This window comes from Nestor notabilis, unplaced genomic scaffold (genome assembly GCF_000696875.1).
Source record: "Nestor notabilis isolate BGI_N333 unplaced genomic scaffold, ASM69687v1 scaffold6738, whole genome shotgun sequence".
NCBI classification, from domain to species: domain Eukaryota; kingdom Metazoa; phylum Chordata; class Aves; order Psittaciformes; family Psittacidae; genus Nestor; species Nestor notabilis.
Genome location: NW_009940499.1, coordinates 14,245 through 32,991, shown reverse-complemented (window position 1 = coordinate 32,991; position 18,747 = coordinate 14,245). Strand labels below are relative to the sequence as shown.

The 18,747-nt window shown below is 37.1% G+C and overlaps 1 protein-coding gene across 4 annotated transcripts in view; it reads left to right on the top strand.

Moving 5' to 3' along the window:
* The window catches only part of CSNK1G3 (casein kinase 1, gamma 3), a 50,695-nt gene that overhangs the window by 21,804 nt on the left and 10,144 nt on the right, over nucleotides 1-18,747 (top strand). For 2 of the 4 annotated variants that reach the window (XM_010020380.1, XM_010020379.1), the window contains exons 4-10: nucleotides 474-622; nucleotides 1,908-2,142; nucleotides 7,750-7,835; nucleotides 7,967-8,051; nucleotides 10,841-10,989; nucleotides 12,009-12,104; nucleotides 12,717-12,812. In XM_010020380.1, coding sequence (XP_010018682.1) covers nucleotides 474-622; nucleotides 1,908-2,142; nucleotides 7,750-7,835; nucleotides 7,967-8,051; nucleotides 10,841-10,989; nucleotides 12,009-12,104; nucleotides 12,717-12,812 — 896 coding nt within the window. The remainder of the gene's footprint in view (nucleotides 1-473; nucleotides 623-1,907; nucleotides 2,143-7,749; nucleotides 7,836-7,966; nucleotides 8,052-10,840; nucleotides 10,990-12,008; nucleotides 12,105-12,716; nucleotides 12,813-18,747) is intronic. The other 2 variants (XM_010020382.1, XM_010020381.1) reach the window with 1 other exon arrangement.

Genomic DNA, 18,747 nt, shown 5'->3' with positions numbered 1-18,747 from the left:
AGTCCAGACTTAATGCCTCCTTAAACTTGAGAATTCAATAATCTTTTTTTGATTTTTAAATTAGTTCTATAGATGTGGTGGTTTTATTCCTGAATATACATTTGTTGTAGCCTTAATTCAAAAACTTTAAATGCCTACTTTTTTAGGAAGGAGCTTATAGAAGCCTCTCTTCATACCTTTTTAAAATCCTGTTTCAATTTACAGTTACAAAACCTAACCACTTCTGATTTTTATTTTTTAAGTCTTTCACAAACCAAACATGTAATACGCATAAAATATTTAATGAAGCTGGTACTACTTTTATTACTCGTATTTTGTCTTTTACCTGTAGTTTTTATGAGGTTTTATTGTTGCTTTTGTGTGAAAAATGTATGTTTAACTTCAGATCAGCTTGAAATCTGGTATGAATTTTATTGGTATGTTCATTGATCTTATCTGACCCCTTATAATTACTTTGTATCTTCATTTTACAGATGGAATACCTCAGGTTTACTATTTTGGCCCATGTGGCAAATATAATGCTATGGTGCTAGAACTACTTGGACCTAGTCTGGAAGATTTATTTGACTTGTGTGGTAGGACATTTTCTCTTAAAACCGTTCTTATGATAGCCGTACAGTTGGTAAGTAGAATAGATCTTAATTTGAGTATTTGTTAGAATAACTGTCAGTCTTCAATGGATTAAATGCTTATTTCATTTAAGAGAGTTGAACTGTACATGTTTATAATTGGTGTTAGTGGCTTCTAAAGAGCCTGTGATACAGTTATAGTAGGAAGACTGTCTTATGTCACTTTCAGTTACTTTGTTCTAATTTTTCAAGAACCATTTCATGAATGTAGTTTCATTGTGTCTTCTGAGTTCTCATGATCACAACCTGAAATAATGAATTTTAGCTTAACATACTCAATTAGGAAAAAAAAAATCCCAAATCTTCCTAAAATAAAAATAATTTTAATTCACAGAAGCAGTTGGATGATGGGACTCCTAAATAGCATAAATATTTTTCCTAGTCATTAGCAGAAAGAAACCAAGCAAACAAAAAAACAAATCCCCAAACCCGTCCAGAAATACTTAAATAGCATAGACTTATTCAACTAAGAATTTTTATTTTTTTTTCTTTTTCTAAGGTTTTCTGGTTTGATTTCCATCTGAGGATAGCTGGAAGTGGAAAGAAAGAAAAAAAGAAATAAGGCTTGCATTGTTTGCTTTGATACAATGTGCTTTAAATAAGTTCTTATGAAAAATTAATGATACTGAACCTCCACTTCCCTAAATAGGTAGTAATATTTTTATCCATGCAGGGTAGGGCAAACGAGTGTAATGGTGTAAAAGGCCTGCAACTGTAGACCTATAGACACATTCATCTTATTTACAGCCTTAATGGTGAAGTTAATTTTTTAAAATGCTCCGATTATCAGAGATAATCTTTATTCAATACTTGCTGTTCCTTCCTGAATATATAAATTTTGATAGAAAGCGATCCAGCTAGAATTGAGGTTATATGCATAGTGGTGAGCTTTCAGTGCTTCTCTTGTTTATACCTTTAATATGTAATAGGTCCAAATGGAACTTTGCTGCTCACTAATTTATGGCATAGTTTTTGGTTTTAGTTTTAATGTGCACAAAATATGCTTGGTGCCAGCAGTTCTAAAAGAAGATAACTTCTGTATATACTCATTTATGTGTAATGTATAGTGTGAAAGTTTCCAGTATGCCATGTGCTGTATCATCTCAAAGGATGTGCACAATTTTCATTGACTTTAACTGGGAGATACCTTGGTTTTCAGGTGATGTGAAGGTTATTTCCTCTAAATGTAAGGTCTGTGTAAGTTATTTAGCTTCTACCACAACTTAATGTGGCAGACAGAAGCTTAAACTAAACTATTGTTTCTTTCTTTTTTTAAAGATTTCTCGTATGGAATATGTCCATTCAAAGAACTTGATATACAGAGATGTAAAACCTGAGAACTTTTTAATAGGACGACCTGGAAACAAAATGCAGCAAATCATTCATATTATAGATTTTGGGTTGGCAAAGGAGTATATAGATCCAGAAACAAAGAAGCATATACCATATCGAGAACACAAGAGCCTTACAGGAACAGCTAGATACATGAGTATAAATACACATTTAGGAAAAGGTATGTGTGCTTATTAAGTGCAGAAAGAATTCAACAGCTGTCATTTGTCAGAAATCATCTTGTTTTCAAGTTGTAATTTTTCTCAGTCTGTAGTCATAGTAACTGCAAGTTTTGTATAGTGTGCAAAATTACAGTTTGTCCTTGCAGAAATACCATTTATGGGAATACAGTGTTCTGAGTCTGTAATCATCATGGTCATGTCTCAGCAAACAATAGCTATTTTTGTCAGATATCCATGAAAGAAAGATGACGTGTATCTTTCTGTATCATAACATCTTCACATTAGAAGCATACTGTGGCAGGTTGGGTGGGCAGCAGGTGGATATGCTTATTAAAGATACCAAAGTGAAAAGATTGCAAGAACATAGGTTTTCAGTTCTACCTTGCCTGTTTTTTGATCCCTTTGAAATGCACCGTGTAGTGGAATGAAAGTAGTTTATATTTTATGCTGATTTCTTGGTTTTCTTAGTGATTTTTAATGTTTATACTGTTAAAGAGGCTTTGTCAGAGTAGTTAAAAGTTATGCTAGTCTTGTAAATATGATGCACTAAAGAAATGACAGGATATATAGAGAGAAGTAAGTTATTATTGAATAATAATGTGTGAGCACTCAAAGTAGTCTTCGTTTAGCTTTGTTTATACCAGTTATATATACGTTTTCTAGTGGTAACAGGTTTGACACCTTTGAATTTGTGTAAATAAATTGCTTAGCATTGCATGGTAATCACTAATGAGGTTGCTCTGAAAGGTACTTTGTATTAATATGGCAATGAGAAACCATTCACATTTTCGAGATAGTAATAAGGTGCTTTATCAGTCAAGTCAGATTGTGGCAGTTTGTGGTTAGCAGCTGTAGCTGATGAATTGGTGTTAACATTCTGTAAAGAAACATAGAATCGTTTAGGTTGGAAGATACTTAACTGCTAACTGCCCACCTGTTACCTTAGCACTGCCAAGTCTACCGTTAAACCATGTCCTTCAGTGCCACATCTACTCATTTTTCAAATATCTCCAGGGATGGTGAGTCCACTGCTTCCCTGGGCAGCCTGTTCCAATGCTTGACAACCCCTTCTGTGAAGAACTTTTTTGTAATATCCAATCTAAACCTCCAGTGGCCCAACTTGAGGCCATTTTGTCTTGTCCTATCACTTGTTACTTAAGGGAGAGACCAACACCCACCTCACTCCATCTCCTTTTAGGTAGCTTTAGAGAGCAGTAAGGTCTCCCCTGAGTCATCTTTTTGCCAGAGTAAACAATCCTTTTTTCCTTTTTTCAGTTTTTTAGAGTTACTTCTTTGGAAAGTATAGAACTAATTAAAGTAACAAGTATTTGAGAGAGCTTCTGCTAAGCATATGAAGCATGGGTGTATATTTTTTTACTTACACATAAGGAATACTAAAATTTCAACAATATTTTTTTTCAAAGAAATGCATTCAATATGTAAAGTTTAAGCAGGTCTTGTGAAAAGCAACTGAGAGCTTCCTGGAAAGCAGCTTGCTTTGCTAAGCTTAGTTAAGCGGATTTGTATGCTATGGAGCAGCTGAGAAACAATTACCCAGTTTGCTCTGCTGCTGCAGTTTCAGGATGTAAGGGGGAGGCCAAACTCAGTATCAGACCATCTGATACTCATTTTCCACATTCAGTGACCAGTAGCCTCCAAAAGTTGATTGTGTTAGATATTGGCTACTTCAGAGCTGACAGCTATCTTTGGTTTCAGCAGTATACCCACAAGAAAGACTCAGGGTGTTGGTTGATGAGAAACTCAACAGGAGCTGGCTTCAGCGTGCACTCGCAGCCCAGAAACCAACTGTGTGCTGGGCTGCATCAAAAGGGGTGTGACCAGGAGGTCAAGGGAAGTGATTCTGCCCCTCTACTCCACTCTCGTGAGATCCTGCATTCAGCTTTGTGGCGACCAACAGAAGAGGAATGTGGACCTGTTAGAGGGAGTCTGGAGTAGGGCCATGAAGATGACCAGGGGGCTGGAGCACCTCTCCTGTGAAGACAGGCTGAGAGAGCTGGGCTTGTTCAGGCTGAAGAAGAGAAGGCTCTGGGGGTACCTTATTGTGGCCTTTCGGTAGCTAAAGGGTATCTGTATGAAAGCTGCAGAAGGACTTTTTAGAAGGGCATGAAGTGGTGGGACATGGGAAAATGGCTTTCAGATGGCTTTCTAGATTAGAACTTACAAGTTCTTTACTGTGAGGGTGGTGAGGCCCTGGCACAGGTTGCCTTGAGAAGCTGTGGCTGTCCCATCCCTGCAAATGTTCAAGGCCAGGTTGTATGGGGCTTTGAGAAATCCTGCCCATAGCAGGGGGTGGAACTAGATGATCTCTTAAGGTCCATTCTAACCCGAACCATTCTATGATTCTGTGAAGTGTGGAGAAATTTTGACCCTGAGAGAAATTACCTTGTAGAAGCAAGGACACCAGTCACATGCTAAGGGCTGCAGAGTATTTGTATTTCCTTCAAACAGCGATCTGAATAAAGCCACGTTATTTTTCACACAGACAACATGATTTCAGATACAGTTTCCCAGGTTGGCACAAAACCAGAAACCATTGATTAGAAGTCCATTTCTGGAACAAAAGATTATTGAATCTATTGTCTACACAAAGTTCAGTAACTCTGTATCATCCTCTATATACTTCTCAGAAAAGCGGACCTTGGCAATTTTGTGCAAGTTTTGATGGCATTTTCTACATCCTACTGAACAAATTAAAGAAATACTACTTTTTTCGAGGGGAGTCACAAACATACAGAAAAAAAAACCTCCACGAGGCTATGAAAGTTAAGAGGTCCCATTCAGAGTGTTCCGTGTTTGTTAGACCTCAGAGATCTTGACTATGAGTTATTTGTCACCCAATGCCTGCAGAATAATGAAGTCGAGAACCACTTATCTGAGTCTGAACTGAAGCAGAGTTACTACATGAGGTCATGCTCCTCTGCATGGTTTACCAACATCACTGTAAAGATTTCAAAAAGCACAGCACTGGTCCCACCAACTAACCTTGAGGAGCATCTCCACTTGAACAGTGAGCTGTTGACTGCAACTCCTTGAGTCCAGCCAATTCCTTACCTACCGAGTGGTCCATCCATCAAATCCATGCATCTTCAATATAGAGACAAGGATGTCATGTGGGACAGTGTCAAATGCTTTGCACAAGTACAGGTAGATGACGTCAGTCACTCTTCCCTTGTCCACCAACACTGTAGCTCCATCACAGAAGGCCACAGATTTGTCAGGCATGATTTGCCCTTAGTGAAGCCATACTGGCTGTCACCAGTCACACCCTTACTGTCCAAGTACCTTAGCATGGTTTCCAGGAGGGTCCACTCCATGGATGCATTTCATCAGTTCCCATGGACTTGTGTACATTCACTTTGCAAAGATAATCTCAAACCTGATCCTTTCTTACAGTGGGCCTAAGGTTGTCATTCTAGTCCCTGCATCTGCCTTCCAAGACTTGAGCAGCATAGCTAGAGTACTTGCCAGTGAAGACTGAGACAAAGAAGTCATTGAGAAGCTCAGCCTTCTCTAAATCCAGGGTAGCCAGTTCTCCCCTTAGCTTCCGGAGGGCCCACGTTATTCCTACTCTGTCTTTTGTTTGCAGCTTACCTATAGAAGCCCTTCCTGTTATCTTTGACGTTCCTTGCCAGACTCAGTTCTAACTGGGCCTTAGCTTTCTTGACCTGGTCGCTAGCTTCCCGAACAGTGTCCCTCTATTCTTCCCAGGCTGCCTGTCCTCGCTTCCACCTTTTATCGGCTTCTTTTTTCCCTCCAAGTTTCCTCACCAGTTCGTTATCTATTAATGGAAGCCTTCTGGCCTTCGTGCCCCATTTCCTTCTCGTTGGGATGCAACACTCCTGAGCTTGGAGCAGGTGATGCTTGAATATCAACCAGCAGTCTTGGCCGCCCTGCCCTCTAGGACTATATCCCATGGAACCTTACTGAGCAGGCTCCTGAAGAGGCCAGAGTCTGCTCTCTTGAAGTCCAGGGCAGTGAGCTTGCTGCATGCTCTTTTCACTGTCCTGAGGATCTTGAACTCAACCATCTCATGATCACTGCAGCCAAGGCTGCCCTGGAGTGTCACATTCCAACCAGCCCCTCCTTGTCGGTGAGTACAAGGTCAAGCATGGCACCTCTCATTGTCAGCATATCTATTACTTGCTAGAGGAGGTTGTCTTCCATGCAACAGAGGAACCTCCTGGATTGCTTATGCAAGAGATCCTCTCAATCTCATTAAATTGTGATGCACTAGGTTCAGCGTATATCAGCAGTCCTTTCTCCAGCTGGTGCTTGAAATCCTTTTGTGTTTCACCAAGTCCACTGCTAGGGTTGTGGGTTTTTTTTTTTAAATTTTCAGAGGCCCTTCTTCCAACAATAGCAATATAATCTTCGGGTTTATTGTTTCTCAGGTTTATGTTGAAGAAATCCATAATTCCATCCATAGGAAAGGGTATTTGATTCCTATTTTTTAATTACTCCAAATTGATCAGTGAAAAACTCAAATGGATACTAAATAACAATACCCTTTGCCCAAAATTAAAAGGAACAACAGAATTCTTTCACATGGAGGATTCTTGAGGGCATTGCAAACTGTTATGTATCCTAGAAGTGGTTACCACAGAAGTATCCTACAGAAATGTCTTCAATGGTCCAAAGCTTAATTAAAAAAAAACCAAAAACCAAACCACTCCTTAATTAGAAGTAATTTTAGACTAAAGACTGTGAGTTTCTTGTTTTGTAGAAAGAACTCCCAGTGAAGGAGCAATTGCCTCAATAAGGGGTGGTTGTTTTGTTTTATTATTGAAGAAGAGATTAATATTTTTATCAGCATATCTAAGTTAATGCAAAAGAGATGAATTATTACCCCTTCGGAAAGACCAAATAGTACTTTCCAGTACATTTTTGTGTTGTGTCCAATGCCTTAGTGTTGCCCATAGATGGGCCATATGTTGCATACTAGTTACATTTTTGCATGCTTGATTTTTATTTTTATTTTTTTATATAAAACACACTGTATTGCACAAAACAGTTCTCATGAGCAGTGCTCATGAAATACTCAGTGACTTCCTGTACAGCCTATCTCATAAGGAGCACAGGATTTGTGCAGTCTGTTAGAGTCAGTGTTTCCTTCACTCCAGTGCCTGGCAGGCACAGAACTCTACTGCTTATTCCTGCATTCTTCTTAATCTATGTGGTTGCATCAGGATAGTATATGGACTACCACTGCTTTACTACAGATGAAAAATTGTTACCATGCCAGACATTGTCTTACATAACTTAGCTTTTAACTCAGCTGGAGAGAGAGCAGGCTGTGTGTACATGCCTTTCTCTGTGTTGCTTAAAATAAAACAATTTATTTCAGCAAGATAATCTGTTTAAAGTACTGTTGAGATTAATATACCTGCAGTCTGCATCTGCTTTTCTTGGTTTAGCTGTGTTCTTAAAGGAGTCCATAGTACACAAGAACCCTTCCACATGCTCAATTTGATTTCAGGTACTTCCTACCTACCAACTGTTTTTACATAATGTGGAAGATAACTTTTTAAATATAATGTAAAATTATGCAGATTGAATGTTCTAATAATATTTGCATTTTGTTTCAGAGCAAAGTAGAAGAGATGATTTGGAAGCTTTAGGACATATGTTTATGTATTTCCTCAGAGGAAGCCTTCCATGGCAAGGTTTAAAGGTAGGTTTTTTTGATACCTTCCTCTGTCCTATTTTCAGCTCATCAGCTTTTCTTACTATGATGTTTTTCTTTTTGAAAGTTTGCCTGCAAACTGTATAACTTCAGGAGCTTGTTTTGTTCTTGTGTTATAGGCCGATACATTAAAAGAACGGTACCAGAAAATTGGGGACACAAAACGAGCAACCCCTATAGAAGTATTGTGTGAAAGCTTCCCAGGTAGTGTATACTGTTAATGAAAATGTTGTGCATTGATTTAAAGAACAAAACTGGCATAGATAGTTGTTTAATATATGGTTTTAAAAACAAATATAATAATGCTTCCAAATATGTGTATTATATACTATGGTAATAGCTATAGGAATAATCCTTTGAAATAGCAGTAAGTCTATGCTGGTGTTCTTCAAAGATAGTTTATTCTAAAAGAAACATTAAAAATTATATGTACGCTTAAGGCGGTCAACCAGTCTACTCTTGTATCTTCACACGTAAAGTTTTGTATCTCAAATTTTATAGCATACTCCTTTTTAAAACAAGCTGCATTAGGAACAGCTTGAAATAATATTTAAAGTAACTTGCAAGTAGTTTTAGGTGTCACTTCTAGTTCTTTTTAAGTGCACAGAGAATTGATGAGGTATTGGAAAATTGGAAAGAAAGAAATCTGACATTTTTAAAAAGTTGGGCTAATCAGCTTGGGTCAGGGGACAGACGCACTTGACACCGACATGATTTTTCCAAAATAAACACCCTGAAAAGTAATCACAATATCATTGATAGCCTAAATGGATTTGCTGAGAATAACTCTGAGTCATTTGATTTCCTCTTGCTAAAGAAATTCCTGTTCACAATGGGCCTTGTGGACAGGAGGCAGATGTTTAATGTCATGACTGTACTTGAAGAAAGTATGTCTTATTTTAAGGGTATCTTATGGAGAAGCGGGAGTTCTTATGTGCAGTATTTGCTATACTTATCACCAAAGACTGAATGAATAGAGATTGTTTTAGTCAAAATTGTGAGGGAAAGAAGTTCTTTAACTTATGGCTGCTACAGACATGAAAGGGATTAGTTTGCTAGATCCACAGCAGCTCAACAATAATGCATGTAATCCAAAACAGTTTAGACTTGAACTCCTGTGTTTTAAATATAGTGAGAACATGGGATTGCCATTGCAAGGGAGACTCTGGAGCTTCTTTCACTTGGAGCTGTGTGAAAACAAACCACAAGGCTGTGGGACAGGGTGGTGTACTTGATGACCTTTTGATGTTCTTTTCAACTCTGTGGTAATAATGAGTCAATTATCATTTTTTCTTATGCTTTTCATTTCACTTTCTTCTGTGTATTAAAAAAAAAAAAAAGAAGTGAAATTGACTTTGGTTACAGAACTTAGAGCAAGTGTCTGAACATATGTTTGTTGACAAAAGTTTAAATGCGGGGAAAAAACTTGTTCTGTAGTGTAAGTCTTCTGCATCCAGGAATGCATGCATGTCTTGCATGTTGATTTTTACCTAGTTGCTAGAACCCCTTAAATATGTAATTTAAGGTGTATATGGTTCAATTCCTGGAAATAATTATGCATGAGCAGCTCCATATATCTAAGTGGACTGTTGTCACTGAATTTAATCAAGTACATGCTTGTTGACAGGATTGAAAATGGAACAAAGAAGTGGTATTTGACCTTGAACAACACAAAAGAGAAACTTCTTTGACAGCTCATATGTACATTTTCATAATAAATGTATTCTTGTATGTTGAAGTTTTTGCATGTCAGATACCTGAGGATTTTCCGTATTTTCCTGTCCTTCTTGTCACTCAAAACATAAAATAATTTCAATTCTTTTCAGTCAGCCTGCAGGTTGAGATAGCTGGTTGATGTCCATAAAGCAAGAGAACTCTAGCATCACTGAAAGATATTTTGGTCTCTGTCACATGTGAAACACCTACCATTTTCATCCTCTGTTCTGTGGAATTGTACTGTCTTTGAGTGTGCAACGCTGCTGCTGTTTAAAGCTTTGTATAAAATGTGAGCAAGGATTTAAACTCTGGAGTTTCTTCATCTAATGCATGATAAGGGTGGTATTTGATTTTTGGAGTCAGCCAGCTGTGACACATTCAGCTGAATTAAATGGCTTAGATTCAGCCTTCATCCCTCTGAAGACATGCCTTGCATGCTTTGGTTTCCCCTTTACATTAGGAAAATATGATTAAAGAGGTCCCTAGCAGTATTTCTCTTTGCCTTCTTCCAATGTTGACCTTCTTGGCTAGAATTTCTGAAGAGTTTTGTTTGTATGCTGAGATAGCCCTCAGATGCCACAGAATTCCTCCTATCCAGTGCTCCATCCTCTAAAAAAAACCACTTTATACTCTGTTTTTGTCAGAAATAAGTAATTTGGGCTTTCTTGGCACCCCTGTCCTGAGGTGCATTCTTGACAGCACCAACATGATACTGTCTCTCAACTTTTTGTTATCAAGCTAGCCTCAAACCTTCTCTTGTCCCTCTTTCAACCCCACAATCTCTGAAGAAGTTTAACTTAGAACAGCTCAGTCTTAGCACTGCCTCTGCACTTCTCAGCCATCTTCTGTCAGATGGTTACATTCCAGTAGCAGATGTTCTTTGGGACATAAGACTACCCTGTACATTCATATACACCCTTCTTTCCTTTTCTCTAGGCTTGTCTTTGTAAAATTAATTAGTAAAGAAAAATAAAATTGGAAAGTAGAGGTGTTTCCCCACTTCTTGGCATGCTGTGCATCAGGATTGGAAGGTTGAATGGAAGATCTTGACGGGTAAATTAGTGTGGGGTTGCTTGGTAAGATATGTTTAGAATGCAGCAATTTATTTTGAAGAATATTATTACTATTAAGTAGCTTTTCTTTCTGGTAAGTCATAGATTCATGATGAACAACTGTTCAGATGTTATGGTAAGAGATAAATGTTACTTTAGTAAGTGCTGATTTTTGAGTGCCTTTCAAGCACGTATGGCAATTATGTACCTTTCTTATTTATGCAGAGGAATTGGCTACATACCTACGTTATGTAAGAAGGCTAGATTTTTTTGAAAAGCCAGACTATGACTACTTAAGGAAACTCTTCACAGATTTACTTGATCGGAAAGGCTATGTGTTTGATTATGAATATGACTGGATTGGCAAACAGTTGGTGAGTACAGTATAAGCTACCAGTAATATACAAGGTTTTTTGCGTGATCGGTTTTGAGCCATTGTTAGTCTTGAGTTGCAGAATACATGTGCATCTCATGGCTGCTGGTATAATTGTGAACAGCTGCTATGACAAACCCATTTTTGGATGCATTTTCGAACATAATTATTTAGCTTGAGATGTTTCATATTGAGTCTCTTTTCAAACGTACTCTTTAACATCAAAGTAAATCTGTTGAATCCAAAATGAGTTTATAGGAATTCAGACTGGTTTTTGTGTTGAAGAAGGAGTTTAAAGCAAAAGAGTTTAAAACTTTGCAGGTGATTGTCATTATTGCATGCGTTTTCCTGTTTCGGGGACTTCCTTGCTCCCAGTATTCTCAAAATGTAGAGCAACCACTTCTCTGCACCTGAGTTACACTCCAGATATTTATCAGTTTGTCATGAAGAAACTGTCTATATGCATTGTTTTAATGAAATAAGATGTAGAGTATCAGTCTCCATGGCAGTGCATCTAAAGTTACAGAAAATGCTATGTTTATGGGTAAAGGATTAATTTTGCAGCACCTCAAATTTTTCCGTATTTCTTTTTAATAAATAGGAAAGGGGTTTTTGTGAGTAAGTTGGGCAGTTTCAGATTATACATCTTACCCTGAAGTTCCTTGTGTAACTCTCTGAAAGAATCATACTATTTTTTTTGCTAAATCTTTTTTCAGTGTTTAGCATTAAAAATTACTTCAAGCCTTTCTTTCAGGCTTTTATCAGAATGTCCTAATTGCTACCTGCAGAAAATAATCAGCCTTTCAGAAAATTAATGTCTGATGTAGTCAGAATTGCTGTTTCTAAAATTATGTAAGTCTTGGTTTGCCCTTTTTTTCTTGTTGGTGTTGGCAAATACCTAGTAAAGATCTTTCTTTAATTTGATAATTTTGATTAATTTCTATTACAAACCAGTAACTTTTGGTAAGATGTAGAAATCTATTTGTTTTACCAGTTGCTACATATTATTTATGTTTGTAGCCTACTCCAGTGGGTTCAATACATTCAGACCCTGCACTGTCTTCAAACAGAGAAGCGTATCAGCACAGAGATAAAATACAACACTCTAAAAATCAGGTAAAGTGATCATATGAGATTATCAGCATTGCTTTGCTTTTTATCTAATGATTTGTGCTATATTATTGCTTTTATTAGAACGCCAAAATAAAATTGACTCTGTCTTTTTTTTTGTTTTAAGTAGATCTTTGTTAATGTATTTCTACATCTGTAGGCCTTAAAATGTCCTAAAAGCTTGCTTGTTTGGTGCTATGATACAACGTACTGATACTTCTTTCAATTTAATCACTCTTTCTTCCCCATATGCTGTATCATCTCTTAGGGTTCTAACATGCATGTAGAACGTTTTCACATTTTTTTTTTTTTTTTTTTTGTTAGCCAGGATAATGACCAGGGTGGTAAAAGCATTAGGAATTTAGATCTGTGTCCATTTACCTAAGCTAAGTTACAGGATTGTGTTGGACTTCGTTTCTTAGTTTCAGCTACTTTACTTCTGTGTGAAAATGCATGTGTAGGCATACGTAAGTATGCATAAAATCTTGATGTACCGTCTGTATAGGACTTGTAGTGCTTCTGTGCTTTTTAAAAATAATATATATGTAATAATTGTTCATTTTGGGAATTTTTATTTCTTATTTTTGCATATATTCCTAATGCATTGAAAAATGATAGTCAACAGACCATAGGGCAGCTTGGGACTCACAACAAGCGAATCCACATCGTTTGAGGGCTCATCTAGCAGCTGACAGACATGGTGGCTCAGTACAGGTATTTTCTGCTTCTTTGCATGACTTAATCAGTCATTTTCCATTATGTAATACTAGTTTCCTGTGGTGCATGACATGATTACTATTTTCATATTAAGCTCTCTTTCCAGTAATGTTCAGAATGTTCCTATTATTCCTTACTCCACAGTTGCCAAACTGAAATTAAGTCAGGTGCAGAAAACTAGGGATCTTTATGTATGTGGAATTTTTGCTCTGTGTTTCGTAGTGACAGCTAAATGAACGGAGCTATCTGTTCTTGAAGGAATATAGACTTACATCAGTGCAAGCAACTGAAGTTTAGACTTTTGATGTGTTATTTAGTTGTATTAATCTTCCCCTCAGCCCTGCCATGGCAGGGGGTTGGAACTCAATGATCTTCCCAGACAAACCATTCTATGATTTTTGCTTTTCAAGCAAACCTCAGATTAAAGTGCTAAGTAGTGATTTTTTGCCTAAACTCTGCTACTTTTGTTCAAACAATAGTCGACTAGAAGAATGTGTCACAGGGCAATACTTATCAGTGGAGAATGAATAGAAACCAACAATTTTTCCTTTGTCATTGGTGTATTTCATCTTTAAAGAGCTTATTTTCCTGGTTTTCTCTTAATTTTACTATTTGATGTCTTGTTCTTTGCATATATTTAGGGGTACGATGATTGTAATAATACTTCCAGAAATACAAACTTTTACAGAAGGATTCAAAATACCAGCTGCGAAGTCTATATGAAGTTTTGGGCTTTCACTCCAAAATAATTTAGCTTTGTAAAGTGTTATCAGGGGAAATACATAGTTTAACCACAGCTGGCAGTCAAGTACTGTGCAGCCACTCTCTCACACCCCCTTCCTCCCTTCTTGGGCAGGATGGGGAGGAGAATCCAAAGAATGTAAAACCCATGGGTTGAGGTAAGAACAGCTTAATAATTAAAATAAAGAGCAATTTAATACTAATAATTATCAGGGAAATAACAAGGAGAGGGATATAAAACTAAAATGGAAAAGGGAAAAAAACCCAATAAACAGCAGTGATGCACAATACAGTTGCTCACCACTCACCAATTGATACCCAGCCCGACCCTAGCAGCAATCTGGGCCTTCTGGGCAACTCACCCAATTTATATACTGGGCATGGCGAGCTGTGGTGTGGAATACCCCTTTTGCTAGTTTGCGTCAGGTGTCCTGTCTCTGCTTCCTCCTGGCGTCCTGTGCCCCTCCTCAGTGGCAGAGCATGAGAGACTGAAAAGTCCTTGATCAGGTTAAGTGCTACTAAGCAACAACTAAAACATCACTGTGTTACCAGCATTGTTCTCAGACTGAAGCCAAAACACAGCTCTGCACCAACTACTAGGAAGAGAATTAACTCAATCCCAGACGAAACCAGGACAGGAAAAAAAAAATCTTCTTTGTCTGCTGCATTTTAGATTCTGACAATTGTAAGTTACGTGTATTTTTCATGAAGTTTCGTTTTGGAAAAAAATTGACAATGCTTGAAGAAAGAATGAGAAGTCCAGGGTAAAGAGAACAGTGCTGTAGTCTCATCAATGTGATAATTCCCTATCTTTTAAATTTTTGAAAACCAATTCAGACTTTAGATTCTCTAAACTTTGCTTAGAAACTGCTGTTCATACAAGAAAATTATCAGATGATAATTAATCACTGTGTATCAAGAAAAATTTAGACATTGTTCTGTGCTTGCCTTAAGTATTTTTAAAACTTTACCTGCATATTTAACTTGAATTGCAATAGTTCCCTCAACATTAGTTTTAAAGGTAGTAATTTATCTTTTGAGAACAGTGTATTAATGTGGAATCAGATTCAAAATTATTACATTTCTTTTTTTTTTTTTAATTTTTAAGTTAGAAAAATACATATTTAACTTCTTAAATTCCAGTTACTGGAATTTCCAAATTTTATAACATATTGCTCTTTTGGCGGTTGGAGCACTTAAGAAACCTTTTAATTTTTTATCAGGTAGAATGTAACAATTGCAGGAGAATTTATTCCATTGTAATATATGTTAAACACTCTTTGGGAGTGGGAGAGTATTTTCTAGGAAATACTAGTAGTATTCCTCTATCTTAATATAATGTTCTTCCTTTCATTCTCAAAGAATATGGGCGTTCTGAGATCAGATCCCTTAGATCAGCTAAGACTAAGCAGCTGCTATTTAAAAAGAGCAGTTTGCAAAACTGCAGCCACTTGGTCTGTGTCTTTGAAGATCATGTGTATTTTCAAGACATCTTAATCGTGTAGCTTTTTAATGTGGAGCTGTCATACTTCCTCATTAAAGGCACTTGCAAAACTACATAATATTTTCAGTTTTGTTTTGACGTTTGAGCCCTTGACTGTCGTCAAATACCCCTTTGTTGTAGTGATACGGAATCATGCTATTAAGTTGGGCAGTTGGGTAGCTAGTTTACTTGAATTCCTAATTGCCCCCAAGAAGACAAGTTCTAAACATGCCACAGATAATTGTTCAAAAGAAAGTTGAGTCTAAAGTATGAAATTAAAGTGTATTGGGTTTTTTTTCTGTGACATTAGTGAGTCATTGCTCATCTTAGAGATGACTTTTATGCTGAATTAGCCATTTCTCTGCGAGAAAAAAGTATCTGGCAGATAATTTGGGAGTGACAGAATGTTTTTTTAGGTCTCTGCTACTAGTCATTTTGTAATACTGCTGTTGATGTTGTCTCTGAGATCCTTTTTTAGAAGATTGTTAAAATGCGTTAGTGATATGAACCTGTTGGAGTGGGTCCAAAGTGGGGCCAAAAAGATGGTCAGAGTGTTGGAGCACCTCTGCTATGAAGATGGGCTGACAGATCTGGGCTTGTTCAGCCTGGAGAAGAGAAGGTTCAAGGGAAGTCTTCCAGTACCAAAACAGGGCCTGCAAGAAATCTGGAGAGGGACTTTTTACAAGGGCAGGTAGTGACAGAACAAGGTAGAATGATTATAGACTGAAAGAGGGGAGATTTAGATAAGATATAAGGAAGAATTCTTCAGAACAGGCTGCCCCATCCCTGGTAGTGTTCAAGGCCAGGTTGGATGGGGCTTTGAGTAACCTGGTCTAGTGGAAGGGGGCCCTGCCCGTAGCAGCAGGGTGGGAACTAGATGATCTTTAAGGTCCCTTCTATTCCAAACCATTCTATGATTCTTCACTGTGATGTTTTAAATTGAAATGAACTGAGTGTTGGTATGTGTGTAGTATGGCAGCCCATTTTTCTAGCTTGTGTAGCCTTATTAGTGAAAGCAACTTGTACCTACCAGCAATTCATTCAGCAGCTTCCTGTGTCTGTCTTGTAAATTTACCTCAGTTCCCAGAAATGTCAGTTGCACGACACCAAATTGTTTCCTTCTCTGTGTGAACTGCAAACTGCTTATGCACTCATAAAGACTGTACTAATCTGTTCATTAGTCTTTTTTTTTTCATTACTTGCTAGCTGATCTTCTTTTTCTTATCCTTTCTCTTTCTGTTTTCCCATTTGGAAATTCTTTAAAAGGAGGTTAAATTAAAAGATCAGGTTAAAGAATTCCCTGTGCAATGCCACGGGGCTTGAAAGGTCCTTAGGAACTGCTTGAAAGGTTAGATATTTGGTGTAAATTCCGAGACATCTCTCCTTGAAGAAGTCAAGATAGCAGTGAATTAGATGAAACAAATCAATTTTCCGAAGCTTTTGTGAATTAAAAAAGTGAATTCTAGTGTGACTAATTTTTTTTTTTAATTTTTTTAATTTTTTTATTATTCTTTTTGTCTTAACTGGAAGTTTTTTGAAGGTAAAATATGACATTCTGTAGTGTCACTAAGGAGTTGCTTGGGCTTGAAGGCTGGCTTTATATTTGAAGAACGGGTAATTCAGTGACTGAGGTGGGTAATGAAGGATTATTTCTATGTGTTTTTCAAGTTGCTGCGATTTTTTTATTGTGATTATAAGCATGAAAATCAGCAAAATTTGTTTTATGAGAGACTTTCTGACTTATTTTTCAACATAGCAAGTAAAAGATTAGTGTACATACTAACTTACATACTAGTTTACATCCAAAAGAAAGCATGTGACTAGCCAGATTTACTGTTACTATCTGGGAACTGGTATTCAGGTGTACCTTTGTTGTCTTTTAAGTGGCCCTTATTGAGCTTCTAAAGGACCATGTATTTAAGAAGCTAATCTTTCCCACAATTAATATGTCTCCTTATTAGGTAGCAGGTCTAGTATTTTGTTTGCCTTATGCCTAGAGGGTAGCAAGAAACATGATGCATATGCTTCTTCATGTATGTGCTTTTCAAATTAAACTTTTGAAGAACTGATTAAATTTGAAGAAACTAAATTTAAACCATGATAAGATCTGTTATCAAAGCCCTTAAAGTTGTGCTGGATTTTTCAGTTTAGTGATTATTCTTCCATTTATATGTATTTGAGTACCTTAAGTTAATCTTCAGCATTGCAACACTTCTAATTTGAAACTTAGTTTGAAATATTCTGTGAAATTTGGTGACTTTTCCTGGAAAAATGTTCATGTAGTTTTAGTTAGCAAAATTTTTAGGTGCAAAAATGCAGCTTCAGTATCCACATTTTTCACTACAACTGTATACAAATCTATTAAGAGATTAATTGTGCCTCCCATCTTTTGTTAGGCTGCTGAGGAAATCCAGTTGAACTCAAGTCTTAAGTAGAGAAATGAGATGAAAAATTTCTGTTTAATCACTATTAGTTTTGTGTATTGGTTCTTCTTTCTCCTTTTCTAAAGTTACAGCTTTTTATGTGGATCCCATATGATGCATTTTGTTTGTACCACGTGTGGTACATCTTGGCTACAGAATTTGGTGTGCCATACCTTCAGTGTAAATGCTCTTCCAGGTGACTTATTCTGGTTCAGTTTTGTTACATTCCCATATCTTTCCACCTGTGTCATGATAATTTTTGAGCTGATTGGCATGTAGTTAGAGAGAAGTGCAATGGTTGGTCTAACTTAGCTTGTATGCTCCAGGGTCAGGAGCGTACAAGTGTTCCCACTGCTTCATTTACCATGCATTATCACTCTATTACCAAATGCACTTTTTTGATCAGATTGCAAAATAATTTACTGATGTCACAGGGAATTAACTTTTGGCATTGCAGGTTATTTTAGCAAATTACAGAACTTTCAGTTATAAGATCATACAGTAAAATAGCCTCACTGCTACAGGAACTGAAGCAGTCCTGCATGCCTCTTGTTGTGCTTTTGGATGAGTGTTTGTTATTTTTTAAAAAATGTAGATATTTTGCTGTGTTGCAGGTGTATTAATTCTTGGTTCTGCATGTTACTGAGACCATTCTTAGTGTTCTTTTCAGCAGTAGTAGACTAGAGTGAAACTCAGGCCATTTGTGATTCTGGAGAAGCATAACTGATGCTGGTTTTTGGGCTACCAATAAATAATACCCTTTGGTTCACTTATGCTTTCAGAGGTCTCAACTCTTTCCAGAAAGATGAACTTTGTTTTCCTTTTATCTAAACTAAGCCATGCATCAGGCAGTTACATTTAGTTGTCTTTGGTTGTGTATTTGGTGGATGTGTCGGCTGTTGGTATATGGGAAGGACTGAAGACTCCTTGATCTCTGTCTCCTTCATAGAGACCAACCAGAGCAAGGCAGGACAGTCTTCCTCTCTCTGATGCGAAGATTTCTACAAAGTTTGTATCAAAGATTCTTAGAGAAAACAGATTAATTAGCAAACACCTTAGGGCAAATGCTGCCTTGAAAAGAAAGACTTTTCCCACAAATGATTTGTTAAAGTAGAATTCCTGCCTGTTTCTGACACTGAACATTTAGTGCTTCTGCCATCCCCAGTGATATGAAACTAAGCTTAAACCACCATGTTGAAACTCTACTGGCTTACCTGGTGTCACAGAAAAAAAGTCCAATCTCCCAGAATTCTTCAGTTATATTCTCTAGGATTCAAATAACTAA